Source organism: Spermophilus citellus (assembly GCF_964194105.1).
Source record: "Spermophilus citellus genome assembly, chromosome: 16".
Classification (NCBI taxonomy): Eukaryota; Metazoa; Chordata; class Mammalia; order Rodentia; family Sciuridae; genus Spermophilus; species Spermophilus citellus.
The window spans coordinates 33,808,666-33,834,568 of record NC_138196.1 but is presented as its reverse complement, the minus strand read 5'-3'; the positions used below and the strand labels follow the sequence as shown (position 1 = coordinate 33,834,568).

The 25,903-nt window shown below is 38.1% G+C and overlaps 2 protein-coding genes and 1 pseudogene across 3 annotated transcripts in view; 2 read left to right on the top strand and 1 right to left on the bottom strand.

Annotated features, from left to right (window-relative positions):
• BAG4 (BAG cochaperone 4) overlaps positions 1 to 13,868 on the bottom strand; it is a 28,575-nt gene extending 14,707 nt beyond the window's left edge. The window contains exons 1-2 of the mRNA XM_081269522.1: positions 13,284 to 13,868; positions 337 to 444 (exon numbers count right to left, since the gene is read on the bottom strand). Coding sequence (XP_081125648.1) covers positions 337 to 444; positions 13,284 to 13,556 — 381 coding nt within the window. The 5' untranslated portion in view covers positions 13,557 to 13,868. The remainder of the gene's footprint in view (positions 1 to 336; positions 445 to 13,283) is intronic.
• On the top strand, positions 3,063 to 4,986 carry LOC308635003 (chromobox protein homolog 1-like; annotated as a pseudogene). The gene has a single exon. The product of its transcript is annotated as a chromobox protein homolog 1-like (transcript).
• Positions 13,869 to 13,944: 76 nt separating the features above from the next.
• LSM1 (LSM1 homolog, mRNA degradation associated) lies at positions 13,945 to 25,366 on the top strand. Its single transcript, XM_081269527.1, has 4 exons — positions 13,945 to 14,152; positions 17,053 to 17,121; positions 19,160 to 19,275; positions 24,943 to 25,366. Exons 1-4 carry the CDS (start codon positions 14,107 to 14,109, stop codon positions 25,111 to 25,113), a joined length of 402 nt encoding a protein of 133 aa, XP_081125653.1. The 5' UTR covers positions 13,945 to 14,106; the 3' UTR covers positions 25,114 to 25,366.
• Positions 25,367 to 25,903: the final 537 nt, after the last annotated feature.

Below are 25,903 nucleotides of genomic sequence, written 5' to 3'. Positions count from 1 at the left end.
AAATATGTACATTTTTTAAATACATGTACATTTTATATATGTTTTTTCCTGATTCTGAGAAGTAATTTACTCTGCCTCAAGTTACCTTTGCTGTAGATAATATGTGCCTAGATGTGTAGATAATATGTTCCTTATCAACATATATGAGGTACTGGGTAAAACCCCCAGTACCACAAAAATAAATAAATTAATTAAATACTAATGAAACTGATGGAACCCAATAAATTAAAAAGTAAAACAAAGCTCACACATTACCACTACGAAATTTCCACAAGTTCTGAAACTAATTGATTCGTTAAGGACAAATTCAGAAAGTTTGTCAATTTTCAACCATACCTGGCCTTGCAAATCTGGTCTGATAGGATATGTACTTGGGTATGGGGCCCTAGGTCGTGCAGGAGAATTCCAGTAGTTAGAACTGTAGCCAGGATATGGTGGCTGCTCCTATGAAAACAAGAAAAATTCACTTTCAATAACATTTTTACATCATTCTGAAATAAATTGACAGAGGCAAGATATAGATATCAAAAAAGAAAACAGACAAAAGGCAATAGAATCCTACCATTATTAATCACTAGTGAAAGACTGTTCTTATGCATTATGCCAATTTCACCAAAACAAATGAAGGAAATGAATGTCAATGAAGGAATTCTGCATCAAAATAATTAGCGGATAATTAAAAAAAAAATTAGCGGAGAGGGGTTGTGGCTCAGTGGTAGAGCACTGGCCTAGCACATGCAAGGTCCTGGGTTCGATCCTCAGCACCACATAAAAATAAATAAATAAAATAAAGGTGTACAAAAATTTTAAAAAAAGATAATTAGCAAAACCAGAGATATTATAATATAATATTTGTATTTATAATACATTTATAATGTATTTATAATATTTGCTTTTATTCCTCCTTAGTCACTACCCCTTATCACTAGAGGTTGAACACCCCTAATTTAATAGTGTAAGAATGCTACTGAAAGTGAATTTTTCTTTTTTTCTTAGGAGCAGCCACCATATCCTTTCCGCTATGGGTAGGCTTTCTGGTAACAACCTATAACCTCAACATCAGGAATTAATGTAGAACAAAATTCTACAACTAATATAGAACATGGAGTAAATCTAGCCATGACAATAAATCTCCTCAGCCTTTCCAACTCAAAAAGTTAATTCAATTATTTGCAACAATTCAATAAGCTGGGTTTTCTTTTTTTTTAAGATGGATACAATACTTTATTTATTTGTTTGTTTATTTATTTATTGTGGTGCTGGGGATTCGAGGCAGGCACTCTACCAACTGAACTAAATCCCCAGCCCTCAATAAGCTTTGGTAAGAGACAAGACCAACTCAAAACTTTGCAGAGCATCTATTGTCTGGCTTAATATATGTATACATTTATTATCCTGTAAGTTATTTTGCTTTGAACTTTATCATTTAAGTATACTTCTAAGGTTGGACAGAATCTCTGAATTTTATCCTAAATTTTGAATGTGGTTTCACAAAGAAATTCATTGGCAGTTGTAACCACTAAGAGGTTATCGAAATCTTAGCTTAATTGCACTACTTCTAAATTTCATAATACTTTCAAAGCATGTAAAGATTCTATATGACAATATACATGCTAGGCAAGTAGTATTACCTTTATAAAAAAAGAGAAACTAGAGAATAGCAGGACTTCTTTCTTTTTTTTTTTTTTTTAACATTACAGGCAAACTTCAAATCCTAACTTCATCTTCCAATCAAGCAAATTCCTCTAATTAATGCCCTCCCTCTTGTCCCCTTGATTTAGGGGTGAGCTTCTGACTAACTGCTTTCTCTCTACCAAGAATGTGAATCATCACCAGGTACAGTGGTGCACGCCTGTAATCCCAGCAGCTTAGGAGGCTAAGGCCGGAAGATTTTGAGTTCAAAGCCAGCCTCAACAATGATGAGGTGCTCAGTAACTAAGTGAGACTCTGTCTCTAAATAAAATACAAAATAGGGCTTGGGATGTGGCTTAGTGGTTGAATGCCTTTGAGTTCAATCCTCAGTACCCTCCCCCATCTCTGCAAAAAAAGAGAGCGTGAATCGTGAATGATACTGGCCAAATTATATTGCTATATTGTGTGCATGTATGAATGTGTAATAACAAATCTCACAATCATGTACTATTATAATGCACCAATTAAAAAAGGGGGAGGGAATGTAAATCATGAGAAAAGAGATAAAAAGAGAAGGGCTAAAGTTGGCTCACCCCAGAGGTAGTGAGTTAATATCTAAATTCTCAGACCTACCCTGGTTTCTGTCCTTTTCCACTGATTGTATAAGGTTCCCATATTTTTACTACCACTCCAACTCTCCTACCTTCTATATCACCTATGTCCTCACTTCCTTCCTGATTCAGCTTCCCAATATCTTAACCCTAACCCTAACCCAAAACCTCTGTCACTCTGGGTGATATGGGCATAACCAAGGCTGTACTTCTCGAGGAACAATATCATATACTCCAAACTAAAGGGGGTTGGGGGTTATATCATATATTCCAAACTAAAGGGGGTTGGGGGTTATGGAGTATATCAAAATAATCCAGCCAGTCAAGAAACAAACAAACAAAAGCAAATAACAATAAGCTATTGTTGAGGGTGGTTGGACCAATACACTGAGTTGCCAAAATATGATATCTAAAATTTATGGCACATGCAAAGAAATTGGAAAGTATGACCCATAAAAAGAGCAAGTAACAAAAACTGTTCATGAATATGACCAGATGTCAGATTAAAAAAAACAAAACAAAACAAAAAAAACTTCAAAGTAGCCATTATATGTATCTGTTTGAAGAACTAAAGAAAACTGATTAAAATAGTAAAGAAAGGTGTGATTACAATGTTGCAAAAAATAGAGAATAGCGGGCGGTGGGCAGCGAAGAGTACTAGGCTGAGGGGAGGGCTGTTGGCTGGGGCCTGCTGTTGGCTAGGGCCTGGCTCGACTGTGGCCACCCCGCTTGTTGCTTTCCTGGGCGCCACTCCCCTGGCTGGCAGTAGCGCCGACACCAATTCCTCCTGCACTCTTGGGCGCTGCTCTGAGCAGCGTCACCCTTTACACCAGAAAGCTGGCGGGCGCTATGGGGAAAAAACAAAACAAGAAGAAAGTAGAGGAGGTACTAGAAGAAGAGGAGGAATATGTAGTGGAAAAAGTTCTGGATCGTCGGGTTGTAAAGGGCAAAGTGGAGTACCTCCTAAAGTGGAAAGGTTTCTCCGATGAGGACAATACATGGGAGCCAGAAGAGAACCTGGATTGTCCCGACCTCATTGCTGAGTTTCTACAGTCACAGAAAACAGCACATGAGACAGATAAATCAGAGGGCAGCAAGCGTAAAGCTGATTCGGATTCTGAAGATAAGGGAGAAGAGAGCAAACCAAAGAAGAAAAAAAGAAGAGTCTAAAAAGCCACGGGGCTTTGCCTGGGGTTTGGAGCCGGAACGGATTATTGGAGCTACAGACTCCAGTGGAGAGCTCATGTTCCTGATGAAATGGAAAAACTCTGATGAGGCTGACCTGGTCCCTGCCAAGGAAGCCAATGTCAAGTGCCCACAGGTTGTCATATCCTTCTATGAGGCATTCCTACCCCTCGCAGGATGATAAAAAAGATGACAAGAATTAACTCTTCTGAGTACCAGCCCCTGTCGCCTGTGACTGTGGGTTTAAGTGGGGAGGGAAGGAGTTCTACTTGTCTTGACACCATAAAGGTGGCTTGAGAAGATGTCCTTTGAAGAAACAGTCTAGTTTCTGTGCCCTGCAGCAGCCCAAGTGCTTTAAAGCTGTTCCAAGCTGTATATTTGCCCACCCATCCCAATGGAGGGGAAAGGGGTAAGTGTTTCGAGGCAACCCATTCTGCACTTTATTGAGAAAAGCAAAGGGCCTTCTATGAAGGACAAAATTTGCAGAATTGGGTGTGTGGGAAGGCAAAAAATACTGTTGATCTTCAAAGAGCATCTCCACAACCCACAGCCTTTCTTCCAAATAGTGTTAATTCTGCATTTTTACAGCGTAGCATGTGTGTAGTTACTGGTGTATTATTTGGGGTGGGAGGGATTGGGCAGGGAAGAAGGGAGATGCATAGGATCATTTTCTTTAAAATTTGGGGCCTGACTGGGTGAAACAATGGAAAGAACAAGTAACTAATGATTTGGTTCTATGTCCAGAATATTTTACCTTATTAAAAAAAAAAAAAGTCATTGGCACCATAAATGAGGACTGTGAGAGACTGTTTAAAAGCTGTGAAAGCCTGAAACCTATAAGCCAAGGTGTTCCCTGCCTGAGTTAATGTTGTCCCCACAAAGGACTAAGCCAGTTCCTAAGTTACCAAAGCTGCCATTCTGGAGATAGAAACTGACTGAGGTGGAAAGGTCTTTTATTGGAGAGTATACACAGGCAGATTATTCTGTCTTAGAGGTGCTAATTCTTGCAATCAGACAAAAAGACCCTTTCTTTTCCAATTATGAACTTATAAATAAAATTAGCTTGTCCATCTAAGCCACTGGCTAAAGTACTAGGGGAGGGGCCAAAGGGGTACAGGAAATGGAAGAGTAGGGAAAGAGGAGGGCCCATACTTGGGTTGGTAACTGTTGGAGCCTCTGCTTTTTAAACTTTGAACTCTGAAACCATAAGTGGCAGAGTTCAGTCACTGACAGCACAAATTTCATTAGTCAATTCAAAGGTTGAGTGGTTTCAAAAGCCCTGGTCTCAGGAGATTAGCTTTCATATTGGGGCAGTGGTTCACTTTAAACACATTTTTTAATTTTTTTTCTTTTGAAGAAAAAAATATTATGAATTAACTGATACCCAAAATGCTGTCTTGAATCATGAAATCAAAGTTCTTGATATCATCTAGACCTGCATCTAGAGCTACATTGTAAAATCTTTTTAGGCATGTATTAGGTTTATGTGAGATTTTTCTTTAAATGTAAACTTCATACACACTGTCAGTTTTTGTCTTAATAAAACTATAGATTTATTAAAAAAAATAGAGAATAGCAACTCCAAATAACAACTTTTAAAAAAAGAATCCATAAGAAATTCTGGGATTGAAAAGTACAATAACTAAAGTAATACTTTCACTAGAGGGGCTCAACAGGAGATTTGAAATGGCAGAACAAAGAATTAGCAAACTTGAAGGATAGATTGGTATAGATAATGCAATCTGAAGAACAGAAGAAAAAGAAGACTGAACAAAAAAAGTGTCAGAGATATTTTTGACACCACTCAATACACCACCATACCAGAAATGATAAGAAAGTTAAATCAGGCATAGTGGCACATGCTTATAATCCCAGCCACTCAGGAGGATGAAGAATGGGGATCACAAGTTTGAGGCCAGCCTGGACAATTTAATGAGAACTTGCCTCAAAATAAAATAAAAAGGGTTGGGAATGTAGCTCTGTGGTAGAATGCCCCCAGATTCAATCTCCAATATAACCCAATATCCCCCAACAAAGAAACGCTAATGTATTAAAACATATAGACTTGCTCTCCTTTCTTCTCTCAGATTCTTTAAAAAACATAAAATTATATAAATTAGTAAGTATAATAAGTAACAATGGGTAAGTAACATTTATAGATAGAGTATGGATAACAATTATATCATAAAGGAGAAAAGGATATAAAATTATATAGAAGTAACATTTATTTCTACATATCACTGGAATTAAGTTAGTGTAAATAGGAAGTTGATTCTGGTAACATGCATAGTTAGCCCACAAATAACTACTAAGGAAAGAGAAATACATACAAGTATCCATTAAAGAAATTTAAAAGCTACATTAGAAAATATTCTTGAAAGCTAGTGGTGTGGGTATAGGTCAGTGATAAAGTACTTGTCTAGCATGGATGAGGTCCTTGGAATTGGCCTCAGTAGAGACAGGAAAAAAGGCAATTGGTACAACTGGCACCCAATTTAGGTTTCAGCTCCACCAGCCTATTTTCCAAGTTTCCAAGTTCTAATAAGCCTAACAGTTTCCCTTTATTCCCCAGCCCTAGAAGTTGTATTTGCTTCCTACAGTTACTATCTTCTATTACTTCTGTTTTCTCTTTTTCCCTTTTCAGAACTCCAATACCTATTTAACTAATTCCCTAAATCAAAATATCTGTTTCAAAAGAACTAGTGAGGTTTCTGTTTTCCTGCATAGATCCTGATCCTGACTTACACAGTTAGCTTCTAAATATGAATTTCTATTGAAAAATAATTTAAAAAAAAATCAGGGCTGGGGGTGCTGGGATTGTGGCTCAGCGGTAGAGCGCTCGCCTAGCACGTGCGAGGCCCTGGGTTCAATCCTCAGCACCACATAAAATAAATAAATAAAATAAAGATATTGTGTCCAACTACAACTAAAAAATAAATATTTTTTTTTAAAAAATCAGGGCTGGGGTTGTAGCTCAATGGTAGAGCACTTGCCTAGTACTTGTGAGGCACTGATTCAATCCCTCAGCACCAGATAAAAAAAATAAATAAAAATAAAGGTATTGTATCCATCTACAACTAAAAAAAATTTTTTAAATCAAGTTCTCTTAAATTAATAACTAATTATATGTCTTAGAATGGGATACCTGCAAAATTGTTGTACCAGAGATCAACAGCTCAGTAATAGAACATGTGTAAGGCCCCAGATTCAATCCCCTCCACCAAATAAAGAAACAAAGAACTATAATTCAGAACTATTCCTAAAAATGGGTGTGATATACTATATGTAAATTATGCTGTTTTTTAAAATTAAAAAATAAGAATATTCTCAACTAAATAATAAAAATCATTAATTTTAGCCAGGCGTGGTAGTAAACACCTATAATCCCAGCAACTCAGAAGGCTGAGGAAAGGAGATTACAAATCTGAGGCCAGCTTCAGCAATTTAGCAAGACCCTAAGCAACTCAGCAAGACCCTGTCTCAAAATAAAAAAAAAACAAGGTCTGGGGTGTATCTCAATGGTAAAGCACCCTTAGGTTCAATCCCCCTTAATATATTTTTTCAAAAATATATTGTCAATTTCAAAAGATCATCTTTGTCCCCCCCACACACACCTTGTCTCTCTTTTTTTCCCTTCCTTTTGGACAAAAGGGGACAAATATAAAAATATGTCCAGTAACATTGAAAGTCTGTGCTTATGCCTGACACAACCTAACACAAATGGCTTCATAGGATACTGACTAAAGCTAAACTTTATTCTATAAACTAAACTAATAAATAAATAAAACCCTAAGATGCCAATTCTAAACTTTTCGTCAGTGAAAAATGGTCACTTCACTGGATACCAGGATTTAGGGGTGAATTTTTAGGATTAGGTGGTTTGAATTTTTTTGTAAGTGGAAGAAAATGAGCTAGTAGATTCAGGAAAAAAGATCAGAACTAAAAAATGGAATATGGTTTGGGCAAAATGGCATAAGAAAGTGAAGAACTAACTCTAAACTTTTCATTTATTGACTGAAATATAAACTAAAACAAAGGTTTAAATAAAAAAGGTAATAAAAGGTTTTCACAAGTGATTATAATATGAATTAAAGCTTTTCTGGCAAAGGAAATTTAATTACAATTTTCTGTGGCAAAATACCATTTATTTACTTTTTTCTGTTCTAAGATATACTACTTAAATCTCAGATGAAGGCTAGAGTCAAGTAAATTCCTTCTCATTCTTGTCTTAGAACTAACTAGTTACATAAGAAGTAAAGAGCTGAGATATGACTCAGTGGTAGAGTGCATGCTTAGCATGCTCAAGGTCCTGGGTTCAAGACGCAACACACACACACCACACAAAGATGGATATATGATTAAATTTAGTGACTTACCAATATTGCTGCAAAAAATAACTTTGGCCCAAGCAAATCTAATAATGGAGGAATCTGGGTAGTGCTGGTACTATACAAGTTATACTTATAAATTTGCTTATATTTTTAAACAAGATTTTCACAAAAGTTATCTTAAAAATACATAAATAATTTGTACAGCTAAATATCCAAAATCACTTTATCTTCATCATAATTTTCGAAATTTCCAATCTCATTTGAGTTTTCTCCAAGTTTTTCTACAATTTCCACCCTTTCCCTAGCACTGATTATAACATTTATCAGCATATGCTATAATATAAATTTCCCAGCATATCCTATCCTATTTTCCTTACTCTGAAATGACCTGTACTTCTCCTCTCCTCCAACTCTGAATTCTTTCTATCCCCTCTAGTTCACAAGAGATTTCAATTCTTTTCCTCACTTTATTTATTTACTTATTCATTTTTTAATTTATTTTTTTCCTTCACTTTTTTTATTTGTTTTAATTACTTATACACACCAGTAGAATGCATTTTGACATTGTCAATTTCAAAGCTAGCCTCAGCAAAAACTAAGCACTAAGCAACTCAATGAGACCCTGTCTCTAAATAAAACACAAAATAGGACTGGGGACATGGCTCAGTGGTCGAGTACCCCTGAATTCACTCCCCAGGACCCAAAACAAAGAAAAAAAAATTTCTAGACGTACTTCTTATCAAAACCTCTCATTCAGCCAAGCCTGGTGGCATACCTCTTTCATCCCAGCTGCTTGGGAGGACAAGGAAGGAGGTTCACAAGTTCAAGGCCAATCTCAGCAATTCAGCAAGGCCCTGGGTAACTTAGTAAGACCCTGTCTCAAAAAAAAAAAAAAAAAAAAAAAAAAAAAAAACCTGGGCTCAGTGCACAGGCCTCTATGTAGTCCCAGCAGTTCAGGAGGCTGAGACAGGAGGATCGTGAGTTCAAGGCCAGCCTCAGCAAAAAAAAGAAAAAAAGTGAGACACTAAAACAATTCAGTGAGACCCTATCTCTAAATAAAATACAAAATAGGGCTTGGATTGTGGTTCAGTGATCGAGTGCCCCTGAGTTCAATCTCGGGTACAAAAAAAAATAATAATAATAATTAATTAAATTAAAATAAAAAAGGGTTGGGGATATGGCTCAGTGGTTAAGTGCCCTGGGTTCAATCTCCAGTACCAAAAATAAGTAAATATATATAATATACATATATAACATATATGTATATACTACACATATTGTATACATATACGATATATATAGATATAGATACATATAAAATACCTGTATATATATTTACATTTGTATAATTATAGGGACTAGAAAAAAGGGATATAAAATATTATGGGAGGGGGCTGGGTTGTAGCTCAGTGGTAGACACTTGCCTAGCATGTGTGAGGCACTGGGTTAGCTTCTCAGCACTACATATAGATTAAACAAAGGTCCTTCAACAACTAAAAAAATACTAAAAAATATATATTATGGGAGAAAATAATTGAAGAATAATAGACTCCAAGAAGTCATGTACAAACCAGGCAAGGACAGTGGTATGAGAACTGAAAAGAAGTTGTTGGATTGGCAATTTGAAGATATTGTTGATTTTAGTGGTGATAGTTTAAAGAAGTATTATTATATATAAACCTTATCATCAACAAATCTTGTTGAAATGCAGTTTCAAAGCCTGGCTGTGGCACATGCCTGAAATCCCAGTGACTCTGGAGGCTGAAGCAGGAGGATTATAAATTCAAAGCCATCCTCAGCAACCCATTGAGGCCCTGAGCAATTTAGTATAATTCTGTCTCAAAATAAAAATACAATAAAACGGGCTGGGGATGTGACTCAGTGGTAAAGCACTCCTAGGTTCAATCCCTACTACCAAAATAAATAAATAAATAAAATGCAGAGTCAATAGATCTGGGGTAGGGCCTGAGACAAAATATTTCCAACCAGTTCCAATTGTTATGCAGATGCTGTTAGTTCAAGGATCAAACTACAGTGCTATAAACACTGGATATTTACTGTATACTTTAAGGATAGGTAACAAGAAAAGTTTAACTCTTTGAAGTAAATTTTCCTAAAATTACTTTTTTTTAAGAGAGAGAGAGAGATTTTTTTAATATTTGTTTAGTTTTTAGTTTTCAGCGGACACAACATCTTTGTATGTGGTGCTGAGGATGGAACCCGCTGCCTGCATGCCAGGTGAGCGTGCTACCGCTTGAGCCACATCCCCAGCCCCCTAAAATTACTTTTGGGGGGGAAAATAATGGAGGGCTAGGGATGTAGCTCAGTGGTAAAGCACTTGCCTAATGTATAAAAGGCCCCAAGTTCAAGGGCTGGGGTTGTGGCTCACCTGTAGAGTGCTTGCCTATCATGCATGAGGCACTGGGTTCAATCCCCAGCACCACATAAAAATAAAAAATAAAGATATTGTGTCTACCTATAACTAAAAAATAAATATTAAAAAAGGCCCCTAGTTCAAGCCCCAGCACTACAATAAATAAATAAATAATAAATGGAGAGTGTGGCAGATTTCCAATTTTGCCCTGTCATATTTAAATATGTTAATATAGTCAAGTCTTTATTCTGGTTCAATGCAACATCATCTCAATATATCCAATTCTATAGTGCAAAGCTTCTCATAAATAAAAACATAAATGTGTATATGAATCACCTGGGAACCTCAATACATTGCAGTAGTAAGTCTAAAAGAGGGCAGATTCTGCATTTCTAACAGGCTTCCAAGACTTTTTTTAGTAGTAAAATTCTTACTTTCCTATTGGTTTTTAGTTTGACAGACTCAACAATATAAAAACATCAAACTTACATAAAAACCAATAAAGACAATGAATTAAAAAAAGTTTGCAATATCTATGACAACAGGCACTATATTCATTTTCTACTGATATAGAAGAAATTACCAATCTATACTTTTACAGTTTCAGAATCCTTGACCTGAATGATAGAATACAAACTTTTAAAATGATTTACAAATGCCAATTATACACATACAGTTTTATCTGCCAACAATTTCAACACCATCACCCACAATATGTGTACACCTATACTTCAACCACACCTCACAACTCCCTACACAAAGCTAAAATCTTAACTGCTCTGGTTTATCCAAACCCATTGCTAGCTCTACCCCAGAAAATTCACTGTTGTTTTGCTAACACAGCCAAGTCTAACAAAAGTAAATAAGCAGTTTAGAGATCCTCTTCTCTTTTCCTTCAATTGATCTTTAAATCTGGGCACCTATAAATCAAGCATTTCATCACTAGATGACAGGATTAAAAGTCCCACAATTTACTTATTCCAGATCTTTCTTTTACAGTAAACTCTCACTGCTACACATTTTTTTCTCATACAATTTTATGAGATATAACTAGCATACCATAAACCCATCCTTTTAAAGTGTACAAATTACCTCAAAAAGAAACACCAAGGGATTGAGGTTGTGGCTCAGTGCTAGAGCACTTGCCTAGCATTCGTGAGCATGCGCTGTGTTCCAGCCTCAGCACCACATAAAAAAATAAAGTCTCAGCACCACATAAAAAAAATAAACAAAGGTATTATGTCCATCTACAACTAAAAAAGAAACTCTTAAAAAAAGAAAGAAAGTAAGAAAGAAAGAAACACCAAGCCTGATGTGGTGGTATGGTACATGTAAATAAGCTCAGCAACCCAGAAGTCCAAGGCAGGAGAATTGCAAGTTCAAGGCCAACTTAGCCAGACTTTGTCTCAAAATAAAAACTCAAAAAAGGGCTGGGGAATATAGCTCAGTAGTAGAGCAGCCCCCACTCCCAACTGTATTATACCCAGAAAAAGATAAAAAAGCCAGAGGCAGTGGCACTAGCCTATAATCTCAACTCCCTGCCACTGCAGAGGCCAAGGCAACATCATAAGCTCCAGGACTACCTGGACAACTTAGTGAGATGCCAACTCAAAATAGAATTTTAAAATGAGCTGGGTATGTAACTCAGAGGCAGAATGCTCCTGGGTTCAACCTGATTGTACCACAGGAAGAAAAAAAATAAGGAAGAAAAAGAAATCCATAAACTCATCAATAGCTCTTGTTCTTCAGCCCCTGGCAATCACTAATCTTTTTGTCTCTTTGAATTTGCCTACTCTGGACATTTTACATAAATGGATCAATACAATATGCAATCTTTTTGACTGGCTTTACCCAAGATGCCTGATCTTTTAAAGGTTCACTCCTGTTGCAGCATGCATCAGTACTTCAATCCTTTCTATATCCAAATAATATTTCATGGGCTGGGGATGTGGCTCAAGCGGTAGCGCGCTTGCCTGGCATGCGTGCCGCCCGGGTTCGATCCTCAGCACCACATACCAACAAAGATGTTGTGTCCGCCGAAAACTAAAAAATAAATATTAAAAAAAAATTCTCTCTCTCTCTCCACTCTCTCTTTAAAAAAAAATAATATTTCACTGTATGAATATACCATATCTTGTTAACCCATTCATCAGTTGATGGACGTATGGGTTACTTCCATTTTTCGTTATGAATAACGGTGCTACCAACATATGTGTAAAAGTTTTTATATGGACATGTTTTCAGTTCTCTAGGAATGAATTTGTTGTCTCATACACTAATTCTATGCTTAATGTTTTGAGAAACTGTCCAACAATCTTCCAAAGCATTACATCATTTTACAATCCCACCAACAATGTATGAGAATTTCGCTAATAACACTTTCAACAAATGATTTTGCCATACTTCCTAACTGAAAAGAGAGGTGTGCCACCACTCTATAAAGATAGCCCCTTACTAAAAATACTACATTAATAAAACGGAAACACATTTCTGGCAGGAATACAGAGAATAAAATGTTACAAGTTCAAATACATTAAGCAAATGCGTTAACTTCTCAAATCCGCCTTCGTTATTTGAAAATAGGGATGCCGTAATGACATTTAACTTGTAGTTGCTGTGAACATTAAATAAAACAAAGATGTTTACGATATTGATTATTCGTGATTCGATCCAGGGCAAAGCTTTAGGAGCAAAGGGCTAAATGCTCAGATTCCCTCCCCCTCGTTCAGGTTCCTTCCCCCCAGCGGGAGGGGTTGCTAAGCGACAACGGGGGCTGCAGTCACTCTAGCCACGCAGGATAAATTGTCAGAGCTCAAGCAGAGCCCTGCCATTCCATCCCAACATCGCTCCGTGGTGACAGATCCCCAGCCTGCTACTGAGCTTAGAAGTCAGCGCATGTTGTTTTTTCCTTTCTTAATGAAACAGATACACTTATTGCAGCCGAAGCAGAAATGGAGGGGCAAAATGAACACAAGTATATTCTCCCACCCATGTTCCCAGTCTGTCTCTCCAATCCACTCCCCATAAGGAAAACAAATATGAAACCCGAACCATTGCAAACCTAGAGGTACAAAAAGCGCAAGGACCCTCGCCTACTCCCCCACCAAACACCCCTATCGGATCCCCCAAGCCACATGTTTCAAAGCTTACCTGGTGGCTTCCTGCAGCTCGACCCGGCTCCGGCCAGGCGCCCCCGGAGGAATAGTAGCCATCTCCACCTCCGCCTTCTCCGGGCCAGGTGGTCTCAGGCGGGCCGCCCCCGCGCACCCGCCAGGAAATGGGAGGCTGGGGAGGTTCGGGGCGAAGGGGAGGATATATGGGCGGGGGAAGATGCACTGGCACATCTCCACCCCCAGGCCCGTAGTAGCGACCATAAGACGGACCGTCACTGGGGCCGTAGCCCGAACGCCTCAAGGCCGACATGGGCTCCACTGCCCCGAAGCGCTTCCCGCCCCCCACGGCCAACCCATTGCGCAGGCGCCTGCAGGCGAGAAAGAGTGGAGAGCAGTAAGAGGGGTCGGACGATAATAGCCAATCCCAGGCGCTGACCCGCCCCTTTTGCCGAGTCCCGAACGTAAAGGACGGCAGTGACTCCCTGGTCTCGAAGCAGGAAAGCAAGAGGAGGCACCATGCTCCTTACACGAAAGGAAACATTTTTCGACCCTCTACCCAATCTAGATCCTTCAACCTAATTTCTCCAGGATGGGGAAACAGTACCCCGAACTCCACCGTCCCGAACCGCACGACTGCCCCACCCCTTCCGGGGGGCAGGCACGTAATACCGGAAGTGGGTGGGGTAATATGAAGGTGCTTCCGGCAGACCCCGGCGGCTGAAAGCCGGGGCAGAAGTGGTGGTCTGGAAAGAGACTTTCCTGTCCCGGTCCCGCCGAGGCGGCGACTGCGGTGGGAAAAAAGAGTTATTGGACACGCTGGCCTATCGCCGCTGTACATTATAGCCTCATCTCAGCTCAAAATGAACTATATGCCCGGCACCGCCAGCCTCATCGAGGACATCGACAGTGAGTAGCTCATTTCCTCCCGGTGAAGCCTGGAGTGAGACCCTTTCTCTCCGGAACACGGCCCTCTTTGGAGGGAACTTGTAGAATGAGTCCAGAGCTGGGGGCAGTATGTTTTGAGCTCATTTCTGAGTGTTCTGCCTTGAAATTCTCCACAGCCACCTCCTTGCCTGCTACCTCAGTTCTGCCCCTCGCAACCTTCACCAGACCTAGGGCTGGTGAGCCGCAAGCTGTTGAATTTATTTTTAGTTCCGAGGGTCGTGGCAGCCTAGGCGCGAGTACCAAAGTGGCCCAGCCGACTTGTCCCTCATCCACTGTTTCCCGCGGTAATTTGTCTAAGTACCAGGTTGTTACTAGTGGATACATGAGAATATTTAGAGGAAGGATGCATCAAAAAATGAAGATATTAAGACAACCGCAGTCGGTTTAAATTAGTAGTAAATGTAGGCTTTCTGTTCTGTAGCCATTTGCAATATTCTTTTACTATGAGGGTCATTAGCATTTTCAGGTTATGTTAGTAGAGACCACTGGCAGACAACCTGTCTTTATCAAAATTTTTATCTGTGCATTATTCTTAAAGAAGTAACAGTTTTATCATTTTAATCATATTATCTGCCTCATTAACTTGTAATTGCTGCAAAATGATTTACACATTTTCAAACAAGTTACAGTGATCTCTGTATTTACTGTGCGAGTATGAAAATTAGATTGTTTGATTACATTCTCATTTTATGGTTATCTGAGATCGTTTTTTAAACCCAAATTACTAATTTTGCTAATGAAAGGAAATGTAGTATAAATTGAACCAAATATGTATATAAACATTACTCTGTAAGTAGTCTACCTGTAAGGTGTAATGAAATATTCTATTTTACTGGCTTGAGGATGCTCTTCCCTTTTGCCTTCACCTCTTCTTGTATATATGAATTATTGAAACCACTAACACACCCTTCCATTTTCCTAAAAATTATGTTTTGTTTTCAAGCCTTCTAATCTGTGCCTCTTTGTAGATTTCAGGACCCTCTTAAAAAAGTTTGAAACCACTTGATATACAGACTTTACATCACCACCCCAGAACATACCCTCTCCTCCTCCCCATAGTCTTTTTGTATTTTCACCCATTCTCTCATTTGAGTAGGAAGTATTCCTCCCTTTCTGTTATTACTGTTTCCTTCCACTGCTTTTGGAATCTTCTTACATTATACGTTTTCTTTCATGTCTTCTGCCTCTTTGTCCTTGCCGCATCCTTTCCTTTATATATGTTATTGTCTGTCCATCTCAAATATTTCCTCAGTTGTATCTCCCCATCAAACTTCCATCTCTTTATCGGTATCTTGAATCGTCTCCGTTTTACTCTACTTCCTGACCACCTACTTTTACCTCTGCAATCTTAATTTTTTGCTATCAACACATTACCGAAACTACTTCCTAAGTAATCATTCTAAGGCTCTCCTCTGAGTTCTCTCCAGCAGCATCGTGATACTATCGTCACTGAATTCTTAATTCTGTTCTCTTGGTTTCTCTAACTCTGGTTTTTGCAAATTTTTTCGTCTCTTCTGCTCTTTACTATTCCCCAGAAGAGATGATCTGAGTAGCATATTTGGACTGCTGCTTTCTCGAAATCTCTTAAGAGATCTCCCAGATAGGCATTAGCTTTATAATTTCTCTTGCTTTTCTGTTAGTTTAGTCTTCAGTGTTTTTGTGTTTCTTATGAAGTCAAATCGAAATGGGGGGGGGTACTGGAGATTGAACTTAGGGACACTCAACCACAGAGCCACATCCCCAGCCCTATTTTGTATTTTATTTAGAGACAGAGTCTCATTGAGTTGCTTAGCACCTTGCCATTGCTGAGGCCGGTTCTGAACTCACAATCCTCCTGCCTCAGCTTCCCAAGCTGCTGGGATTACAGGCATGTGCCACCACGTCCGATTTCAAATCCAAATTTAAGCCTGCCCCTAATACTATTCTGACTTTAACTACTGCTCTTTCCCTTCACATCCTCAGCCTTTAGCCAATAATAGGGGTATATAGTCCTTTTGTCCCTTTTGCTTAATTTACAGTTTTCTCTCCCCTTCCCTCTTTCCTTTCCCATGACCAAAAATTACTTACCTTTCAAGATCCAACTTGAATACCTCCTCCAGGTAAATGATATTTTCTCTGAAATCTCATATAATTACAATTTGCTTGATTACAGCAAGAACAGTCCAAGGAATAAGACAAGTTCCTTCAAGGCAAAAATCACTGCCCCTCTTTTCTGCATCTACAAAGTATTTTATGCATGGCATTAAAGAAATGAATGGCTGAAATTTTGTTATCTTTTATCTGTCTTCCCTTACAATGAATATTAATTCATAAGGTTGGTATTCAGACCCCAGAATAGCTTGTATCTTAATAAATATTGAATTATGCTGTAGCTTATTAGGTCCTCATTGTAAATATCTGAGGTGTTGCTTTTGCTTTTGTTTTGGTGTTACGGATTTAACCCAGGGCCTCCCACATACTTAGTGCTTGCTCTATTACTAAGCTATACCCCCAACCCAAGGCATTGTATTTATTGAAAACCTTTCTAAATTTTTCAGTTTACAGACAGAAACTGAAATAACAGTGTGAAGGTTTAAGAGCCAAACATCAGGGTGTGAAGCCAGTTAGGCTTCCTGGCTCCATACCCTGCACGTTTTTACCTCTTTTGTCACTACTGTGTTTCTCTTTTTACCACCAATCTTCAAATTTAAGTCCTAGGCTGTCCTGGCCATCCCTCTGTTTTTTCCCAGTGAATTCCATCTTAAGTCCATTAAAGAGGAAGTAGTATACTTAAACTGCTATTAACTTTATTTTCCTTATTATCGTATAAACTCACTGAAGCTGACATCTTTCATTTTAAAGATCCTTTTCCCTCTCTCCAGAAAAGCACTTGGTTCTGCTTCGAGATGGAAGGACACTTATAGGCTTTTTAAGAAGCATTGATCAATTTGGTATGTATTGATTATGGACTCCTTTAATTCTCTGTATAATAACAGCCACCCATTGCATTTTTGGTGTTATTTTATGTTGAACTTTATTTATCTGCAACTTTTTCATATGTGTCTGGCATATTGGAACTGTTTTAAGTAAGTATGATTAGGTGATTCAAATGCTTGTATATTTACAAGCATGTATACCTGCAACTGGTTTTCACAGTAGTATTTTGGACTTTATTTCCCCCATTAGAGGGAGCCAAATGATAGAAATAAACTCAGTTCACTGAAAAGGCTGCTCATTTGTACATTGGCTTGGGTGCCACTCTCTTCAAAGCACTTCCTGCACCGAAGGTAATCTCTCCTTGTCCAATGAAAATTGGGGAGAAGGCATTCCGTGAAGATTTTGATGGAACATTAAGCTCGATGTTTTACATATAGGGATACATTAGACTCAGGATTCTCAATCTTTGTTTTACAGACTGCATTTTTCTAAAATAAGAGATATGTGTTTCCTTCCATTTCAAGAAACTTTTCAGTTCACATCAACTTTTGTTGAACCAAAGGGATAAGGGGTATAGATCAGTGGCAGAGCTTTTGCCTGGCATGTGTGAGGCCCTGAGTCAATCCTCAGTGTGCCCAAAAAAAAAAAAAAGAATTCTAGAAGGTATGGAGGCTGGCCAGGCACAGTGGCACATGCTTGTAATCCCAGCAGCTCAGGAGTCTGGGGCAAGAGGATCGTGAGTTCAAAGTCAGCCTTCGCAACTTAGTGAGGCCCTTAGCAACTCAGTAAGACCCCATCTCTAAATAACATAAAAAGGACTGGGGATGTGGCTCAATGGCTAAGCACCTCTGGGTTCAATCCCAGTACTAGAAATAAAGAAAGAAAGAGGTAGGGGGAACAAAGGGAAAAAAAGAAAAGAATGAATACCTGGGCATGGTGGCACACACCTTTAGTCCCAGCCATTTGGGAGACTGATGCAGGAGAATCACTTGGGCCCAGGAGTTCAAAGCCAGTCTGGGCCACACAGTGAGACTCTAAAGAAAAATGTATGAATGTAGATTTCTGCTTTGCTTCAAATATGACAAATATTACTACTTCAAAGAAGAAAAATAATTCATCAGAGTACTTTAAGGATAAGTAGTGAATATTTAGTTTACTCTTGAATTACCAACTATAATTTTCTCCCAAGGTGAAAAATAGGTTTTTGCTATATCATAATTTATGGATACCTGCATTGGTTTAAACGAATCCTAAGTACTGAAACAAAGTTAAATCTTCAGTAAGGCATCATATACACATATCCACATCACAAAGAAACACTATCTCATTTCAAAACCTAAGGTTTTAATCTGAATGGTTGTTACCATTATTCAAGTTTTCCAAATTTCTTTTTTTTTTTTAAAGACACAATAGCAGTGGAAAGCATTACAATTATTATTACACATTTAGGGCACAATTTTTCATATCTCTGTATATCAAGTATGTTCACGCCAATTTATGCCTTTATACATGTAGTATATTTTCTCTTCCTTCCTTTCTTTCTTTCTCTTTCTTTTTTTTTTTTTTTTTTTTTTTTAAATACTGTGGATTGAACCCAGAGGCACTAAGCCACATCTCAACCTTTTTATTTTTATTTTGAGACAGTGTCTTACTAAGTTGCTGAGGCTAGCCTAGAACTTGTAATCCTCCTCCCTCAGCCTCCCAAATTGCTGGGATTATAGGCATGCACCACCATACCTGGCTCACTTATTTTTTTCATAGCTGTGTTGATACAAGCAGTTAACCATTAAAGGAATTTATTTTTCATAACTTATTTCTGCTGCCATTCATGGATTAGTGCAACATAATCCCAACTAATGTATTTGCAATTGTTTAAATTTTTCTCAGTGAAAGAGAAGATTATTTGAAATTTTTGTTCTTCCTAGAATTAAAAAGTTTGGAAATCATGTTTAGCTGAATCTTTTCTACTCAAAATCACTGAATAGTTGAGTTATGGACCTTTATCCAATCATGTGTACTAAATATCTTTGTTTTTTTCCTATACACTTATAGCTAACTTAGTGCTACATCAGACTGTGGAGCGTATTCATGTGGGCAAAAAATACGGTGATATTCCTCGAGGAATTTTTGTGGTCAGAGGAGAAAATGTGGTCCTACTAGGAGAAATAGTAAGTGAAAACTGTTAAGCTACTATGGATCTTGATATTCATACTAGTTAGGTTTCTTTTGTCTTTTCAAGAGGAAAAAAATATTTTCCACATATCACTGAGTTTGTTTATCACAGGCACCCACCAAATTAGGAAAGCTACCCAGAAAAATTAACTTTGTTTCAGTGCCTTTGGGCATTTAAATATTTTGATCCCAAGAACAAAATATCAGTGATTTTACCTGATATAAAAATATTGCTCTGGACTGGTGTTGTGGCTCAGTGGTAGACCACTTGCCTCGAATGTGTGAGGCACTGGATTCAATTCTCAGTACCACATGTAAAGGTCCATCAGTAACTAAAATAAATAAATAAAATTTTTAAAAAAATATATTGTCCTATATAAATGTGTTTGTTAATATAGAATTTCTGTGTATATCTAATAGCAGAAAATCAAAAAGACTTTCGATGAATGTTGTTGGTTTATAGGTTACCTATGTTAGAATATTTTGCAGTCATTTAATTGATTAAAGTGGTTTTCCATAACAAAAATTAATTAGCAGAGTTTGAGGGAAGAACACATTGCATATATAACATTGTCCATATTTTTCAAGGGGGAAAGAGAAAAAAAGGCTGTAGGAAAAGCCCTTCTTTTGTCTATCCTGAAAATGGAGCTCAGCTGTGATCCTTGGATCACAGCCAGGAAGGAAGTACCTGTGCCAGAAAGAACAATTGGCAAGTGAAAAGTTAAATCAGCTGGGTGCAGTGGCACATGCCTGTAATCCCAAGGACTTGGGAGGCTGAAGCAGGACCATTTCAAGTTAGTGACCAGCCTCAGCAAAGGCAAGATCTGTCTCAAAATAAAAATTTTTTTAAAAGGGCCAGAGGTGTGGTTCAATGGTAAAGCACCCCTGGGTTTAATCCCCAGTGTGAAAAATACCAACAACAAAAAGTTAATCTTCCAAAGTGATATTGCTGTGGATCTGTGTGTATTTATACTATTGGAAAACTATTTTATAAATATAAAACTGTTTAGCCAGGCATGGTGGTTCATACCTGTCATGCCAGCTTCTCTGGAGGCTGAGGCAGGAGGATCACAAGTTTGAGTGCAGCCTCAACAACTTAGTGAGACCCTGTCTCAAAAACCAGAGTCAGGCGTGGTGGTGCATGCCTGCGATCCCAGCGGCTTGGGAGGCTGAGGCAGGAAGATTGAGAGTTCAAAGCCAGCCTCATCAAAAGAGACGCACTTAAGCAACTCAGTGAGATCCTGTCTCTAAATAAAATACAAAATAAGGCTGAGGATGTGACTCAGTGGTTGAGTACCACTGAGTTCAACCTCGTACACCCCTCAACCCAAGTAAATGGGCTAGTGATTTGGCTTAGTTGTAAAACACCCCTGGGTTTAATCCCTGTTACCAAAAATTAATAAATAAAGAGGAGGGTGGTACTGGGGATGTAGTTCAGTGGTACAACACCCGTGGGTTCAATCCCCAGTACTGCAAAAATTGTGTGCGTGTGAAAAGTACTTGGACCCTTTTTTTTTTTTTTTAATATCTTCTTAAAACCTTTTATCAAGTTAAGTCTTGCTGATTCTGATTATTAGATTTTCTAAGAAAATCAGGATCCCTACAAGACTAGTTGAGCTAGGGGTACAGCCCAGTGGTTGAGTTTGCCTTTATGTGTAAGACCCTGGATTTGATTCCCAGCATCACAAAAAAAAAAAAAAAAGGAAAAAGAAATTAAGGTCTGGTAACCAGCCCTGTTTTCTGTTCTTTACCAAAGACATTGGTGTTTATTTTTTCCATTTTTATTTTGTTTTATTCAATAAAGTTTCCCAATACATAGCCACATCTTAATTCAGTTTACAGAAGTCTTTTGAGTAGAGTGGTTTGGTTCAGAGCTAATTTTTAGCAATTGATCATTTGAGAGAGAATTCTGCCAGGGTCAATCAGATTGGTTCAGAGATATGGTGGAAATAGCTAGAAATAACTAATCAAAACTATCAGTACTGCCCAAGTGCTGCAGTAAAATGTTTAAAATGCCTTTTTTCTTACTTATGAATTATTTTTGTGGTTGGCATATGTGGTTTGGTTTATCATTCCTGGCATGTTTAAGCAGCAGAAATGATCACCATATTTTATGTACAGGTTGAAATAAAGCACCTAGTACTCCAGGAGAGGGGGTCTAGTAAAGAACTATAAAGTAGTCTGCTAGTATATTAGAAGAGTTATATTAGATAGGTAGGATTGAGGGTGATTGGGGTGGGAGTTGGGAGGGACTAAGAATGCTTTACCACTGAATTACATTGGCATGGGGGTTGTTTTTTTTTGTTGTTGTTGTTGTTGTTTTTTGTTTTTGGTACTAGGGATTGAACCCAGGGGCTCTTAACCACTGAGCCTCATCTCCAGCCCTTTTAAAATATTTTATTTAGAGATAGAGTCTCTCTAACTTAGGGCCTCACTAAGTTGCTGAGGTTGGTTTTCAACTTGTGATCCTCCTGCCTTAGACTCCCCAGCCGCTGGGATTACAAGCATGTGCTACCACTCCTGGCCCAGTTTCTCTGTTTGTTTTAATTTTGAGACAAGGTCTTCCTAAATTGCCCATACTAGCCTGGAACTTATGGTCCTCCTGTCTCAGCCTCTTGAGTCACTGAGATTACCATCATGAGCTACTACACCCAGTTATAGAGGAAAGGTATTACTTTGACACCAGAGAGAAAGACTTTAATTTAAATTATTTACACATACTCTGCTTCAGTTTTATAGTGTTTAGCACTATAGACACACTTTCCTTACCAGTTATGTTGGTACAAAAATGTGTCTGTGGTAGATGTATATATATTTGAAAATAAGCCAAAAATGTACTTGAAGATTCATTGTTCCCTGGGATCCATTTTTGTAGGGAAGAGTTTTTTTTTTTTGTTTGTTTGTTTGTTTGTTTGTTTTTTCTTAACATGTTATGGTTTGGATTGAGAAGTTTTACACTAACCACTAGAGAAACATGGTTGAGGAATGCTTACATGATTGTATAAATCAACAATCAGTTTAAAGAAATTTCCAGCTCCAAGGAAACTCATGTCCAGAAACCATTTAGATTCTATAAACATTACATTGCTTAAGAAGTCCCTGGATTTTGCCTCAAGGATGATGGTGCACACAGCCTTAAGTAATAAAACTGATTATTGGGAAGCAGCAGCTTCTTAACCACATGAATGACATTGAAAACCTCAAGAGGCTGTATGCCAAGAACACTGCCCTCCAGTTGCTACCCACAGATTGTGAGGAAAGGTATAATTGATAATATATATTTTGTTGGGTGCCATTAACTTTGACCCAGGGCACCAGTGGCTTATATGTATGTGACTTACCCTAACTTCTCTGGTGAAAGTGCTCTGACAGTATTATTGCCTGTGAGCTTTAAGACCTTGGCAGCATGTGACAGTTAACTTGTATCCACACTAGAACAGCTATGGAGTTTGTGTATGTGTCAGTGCCTTCCCAAACCTTATCATTGAGAGTGATAGAGGAAAATAAATATGAAATGAGTGCTTTGTATAGGCTTTCCATGTTATAAACACAGTAATCCCTGTATGTTAATTCTAATTCACTATTCACAGTGAGATACATTTGTAGCAAAGTTCTTCTGCATTTTGAAATTGTGTATCAAATATTTATAAGATATTCAAAAATAAAAATACATGCTATATTCAATGAAAAAAGTTAGTCAATATTTGCATTATTTTGTGTGTGTATGTGTGTGTGTGTTTTCATCTTCTAAAATACAGATGCTATGGCACACGCCTATAATCCCAGCAACTTTCCGAGTCTGAGGCAGAAAGATCACAAGTAGTTCAAAGCCAGCCTTAGCAATTTAGCCAGACTTTAAACAACTTAGTGAGACCCTGACTACAAAAAAATAGTAGGGGAGGGGGCCTGGGTGTGGCTCAGTGGTTAAACGCCCCTGGGCTCAATCCCTAAAGGAAAATAAATAATTTTTTTTAAGGATATTCACCGAAGTATTAACCCTTCATACTGGAAGTATGGGTAATTTTTAAATTTTTTTCTGCTTCTCTGCCTATTTTTTAAATTTCCTACAATGAGGAATTATTTTTGAAATAAGGAAAAATAATTTTTTTATTAAGCAAAGTATTTTAAAATTAAAATAGTAAAGAAATACATTGGGACCAACCTGGTTTAGTAATTCAGCTGGTCTTCTAAAGTATTCTATAGACTTGTCATAAAAGAGGAAAGAGTCTTGTGTTGTATTTTTTTCTTTTTCTTTTTTTCTTTTTGTGGTGCTAGAAATCAAACCCAGTGCCTTATACATGCTAGGCAAGTGCTCTGCCACTGACCTACATACTTTCTTGGTCCTTTGTATTATAATTTAGAAACTCCTAAAGGAAGAACCATTTATTGCTTATAAAGAAGGGTGGGAAACCAGGGTCACTGGTGCAGACCCATAACAGCTACTTAGGCTATTGAGGCAGGAGAATCACAAGGTGAGACCCTGTCTCAGAATAAAAAAATTTAAAAAGGCTGAAGATGTAGCTCAGTGTTTAAATGCTCTTAGGTTTGATCTACAATACCAAAAAAGAAAAATAAAAGTGGGAAGGGTGGTGCTGACTTGAATCGGTGTTCTCTACTTTTTTTTGGCAAGGGATACTGGGATAAACCCAGAGGTGTTTTACCACTGAACTATGTCCCCAGATCTTTTTAGTTTTTGAGACAGGGTCTCAGTAAATTGCTGAGGCTGGCCTTTAACTTGTGATCCTCCTACCTCAGCCTCCCAGGTCTCTGGGATTGTAGATGCATACCACCATACCCAGCATTCTATACTTTTTACTGAGCAACAACCTCCACCTAATTAAGCTGACTTTGGAAATGAAAAATACAATGTAAAGCCTCTTGGGCTGGGAATGTGATAGACTCTGGATCCTATCCCTTGCACCACAAAAAATAAATAAAGCCATTTTGGCCTTAGTAACTTTCTTGGATTCTGTACAGTTGAAGAGATAGCTGTTTATAAGCAGCCCAAATAATTTTGTTTTAAAGAAAAGTTTCCAGGCACAGTGGCACAGCTGCAATCCCAGCAGCTGGGAAGCTGAGGCAGGAGGATTGCAAGTTCGAAATCAGCCTGGACGTCTTAGCAAGACTCTGTCTCAAAAAGGGACTGGATATAGTGGCGTACACCTGCAATCCAAGCAACTTGGGAATCTGAGGTAGGAGGGTCATAAGTTTGGGGCCAGCCTCAGCAACTTTATGAGACTCTGATTCTGGAGGGAAGTAGCTTGGTGGTAAAACACCCCTAGGTTCAATCCCCAATACCAGAAATAAAATAGGAAGGTGATGTAGCTCAGTGATAGAGTACTCACTTGGTTCAGTCCCTAGTACTGCAAAAAAGAAAAGTTAATTCTTTAATAAATAAAGTTAATCCTGACTAATATGGGATTTTGGCTAACTTAAAACTTTGCTATATACACCGATACTGATCTGTTACCATATTCTGGTTATATACTCTGTAGTAATGTTATCAGCCTTTTTTGTTTCTTTCTGTACTAGAAGGATATTTCAGCCATGTCACAGTAATGAAAAGTAATCTGCCATAGGAATCAAATCCATTTGCTTTAGATCTGTAAGGTTCTTTATTCTCAGTCTTTAAGGGAAGTTTTTCAAACCTGCCTCTTTTGCAGGACTTGGAAAAGGAGAGTGATACACCCCTCCAGCAAGTGTCTATTGAAGAAATCTTAGAAGAACAGAGGGTGGAACAGCAGACCAAGCTAGAAGCAGAGAAGCTGAAAGTTCAAGCTCTTAAAGATCGGGGTCTATCCATTCCTCGAGCAGATACTCTTGATGAATATTAAGTCATTGCTCAGAGGCTATGCTTTGGAGAGTAGGGACTGTCACTGAATGAAAGTGACATCTTGATCACCTGATACATTTGAACAGACTGTAGAGTTTTGAGAAGTCAGCTTTATTTTTCATTCTTTCACATGCAACATGAAGAAATCATGTGGGATTTTGTTTTTGTTTTTTCTTTGTTTTAAATAACAGAATCATTGTTTAAATAAATAGTGGCATGGACTCCTTTCACACACGTCACTGTGGAGCCAGCAACCGTGTCTTTATATTGCTTTTCATATCCTAAATTAGAGTTTACGGAGGACATTTTTCATTGACTTGTAAATAAAATGTGAATCTCAGAACTGTCATGTTATTTTCCAAGTTGGAATTGCCTCCAGCGATAGACAAAAATTGTTTCTACTCAGAAAGGTATAAGCAGTCCACTCACTGGGATTCCCCTTGTCATCACAATTTCAAGTAGCTGGTTACTTATGAAGGAGAATTTTCACACTGATTATCTTGGGGGTCCTCCTCATATCCTTTTTCATGTTTGTATCTGATAAGAAATAAGTGTTCAATGTTGAAAAAAGAGCTTTCATTTAAGTTTTCCAGTATCTGATTACAAATGAAGCCTCATGTTTGAGAAACAACTTCATTCTTACTTCACCCACAGCTATACCAAACCATGTTTCCATGAGATCCAACATTTTCCTGAGATGGCTTGTTCTCTGAGTTGTCTACTAATTTAGTTAGGTTTCCTAATCCTTTGGATTGAATCTTGAGCTTGTTTGTGCTCTGATCTTTTTTTTT

Coding starts and splice junctions, on each gene's coding strand:
- LSM1 (XM_081269527.1), top strand. CDS start 14,107: ATGAACTATATGCCCGGCACCGCCAGCCTCATCGAGGACATCGACA. Junction 14,153..17,052: donor CCTCATCGAGGACATCGACA/GTGAGTAGCTCA, acceptor CCCTCTCTCCAG/AAAAGCACTTGGTTCTGCTT. Junction 17,122..19,159: donor AAGAAGCATTGATCAATTTG/GTATGTATTGAT, acceptor ATACACTTATAG/CTAACTTAGTGCTACATCAG.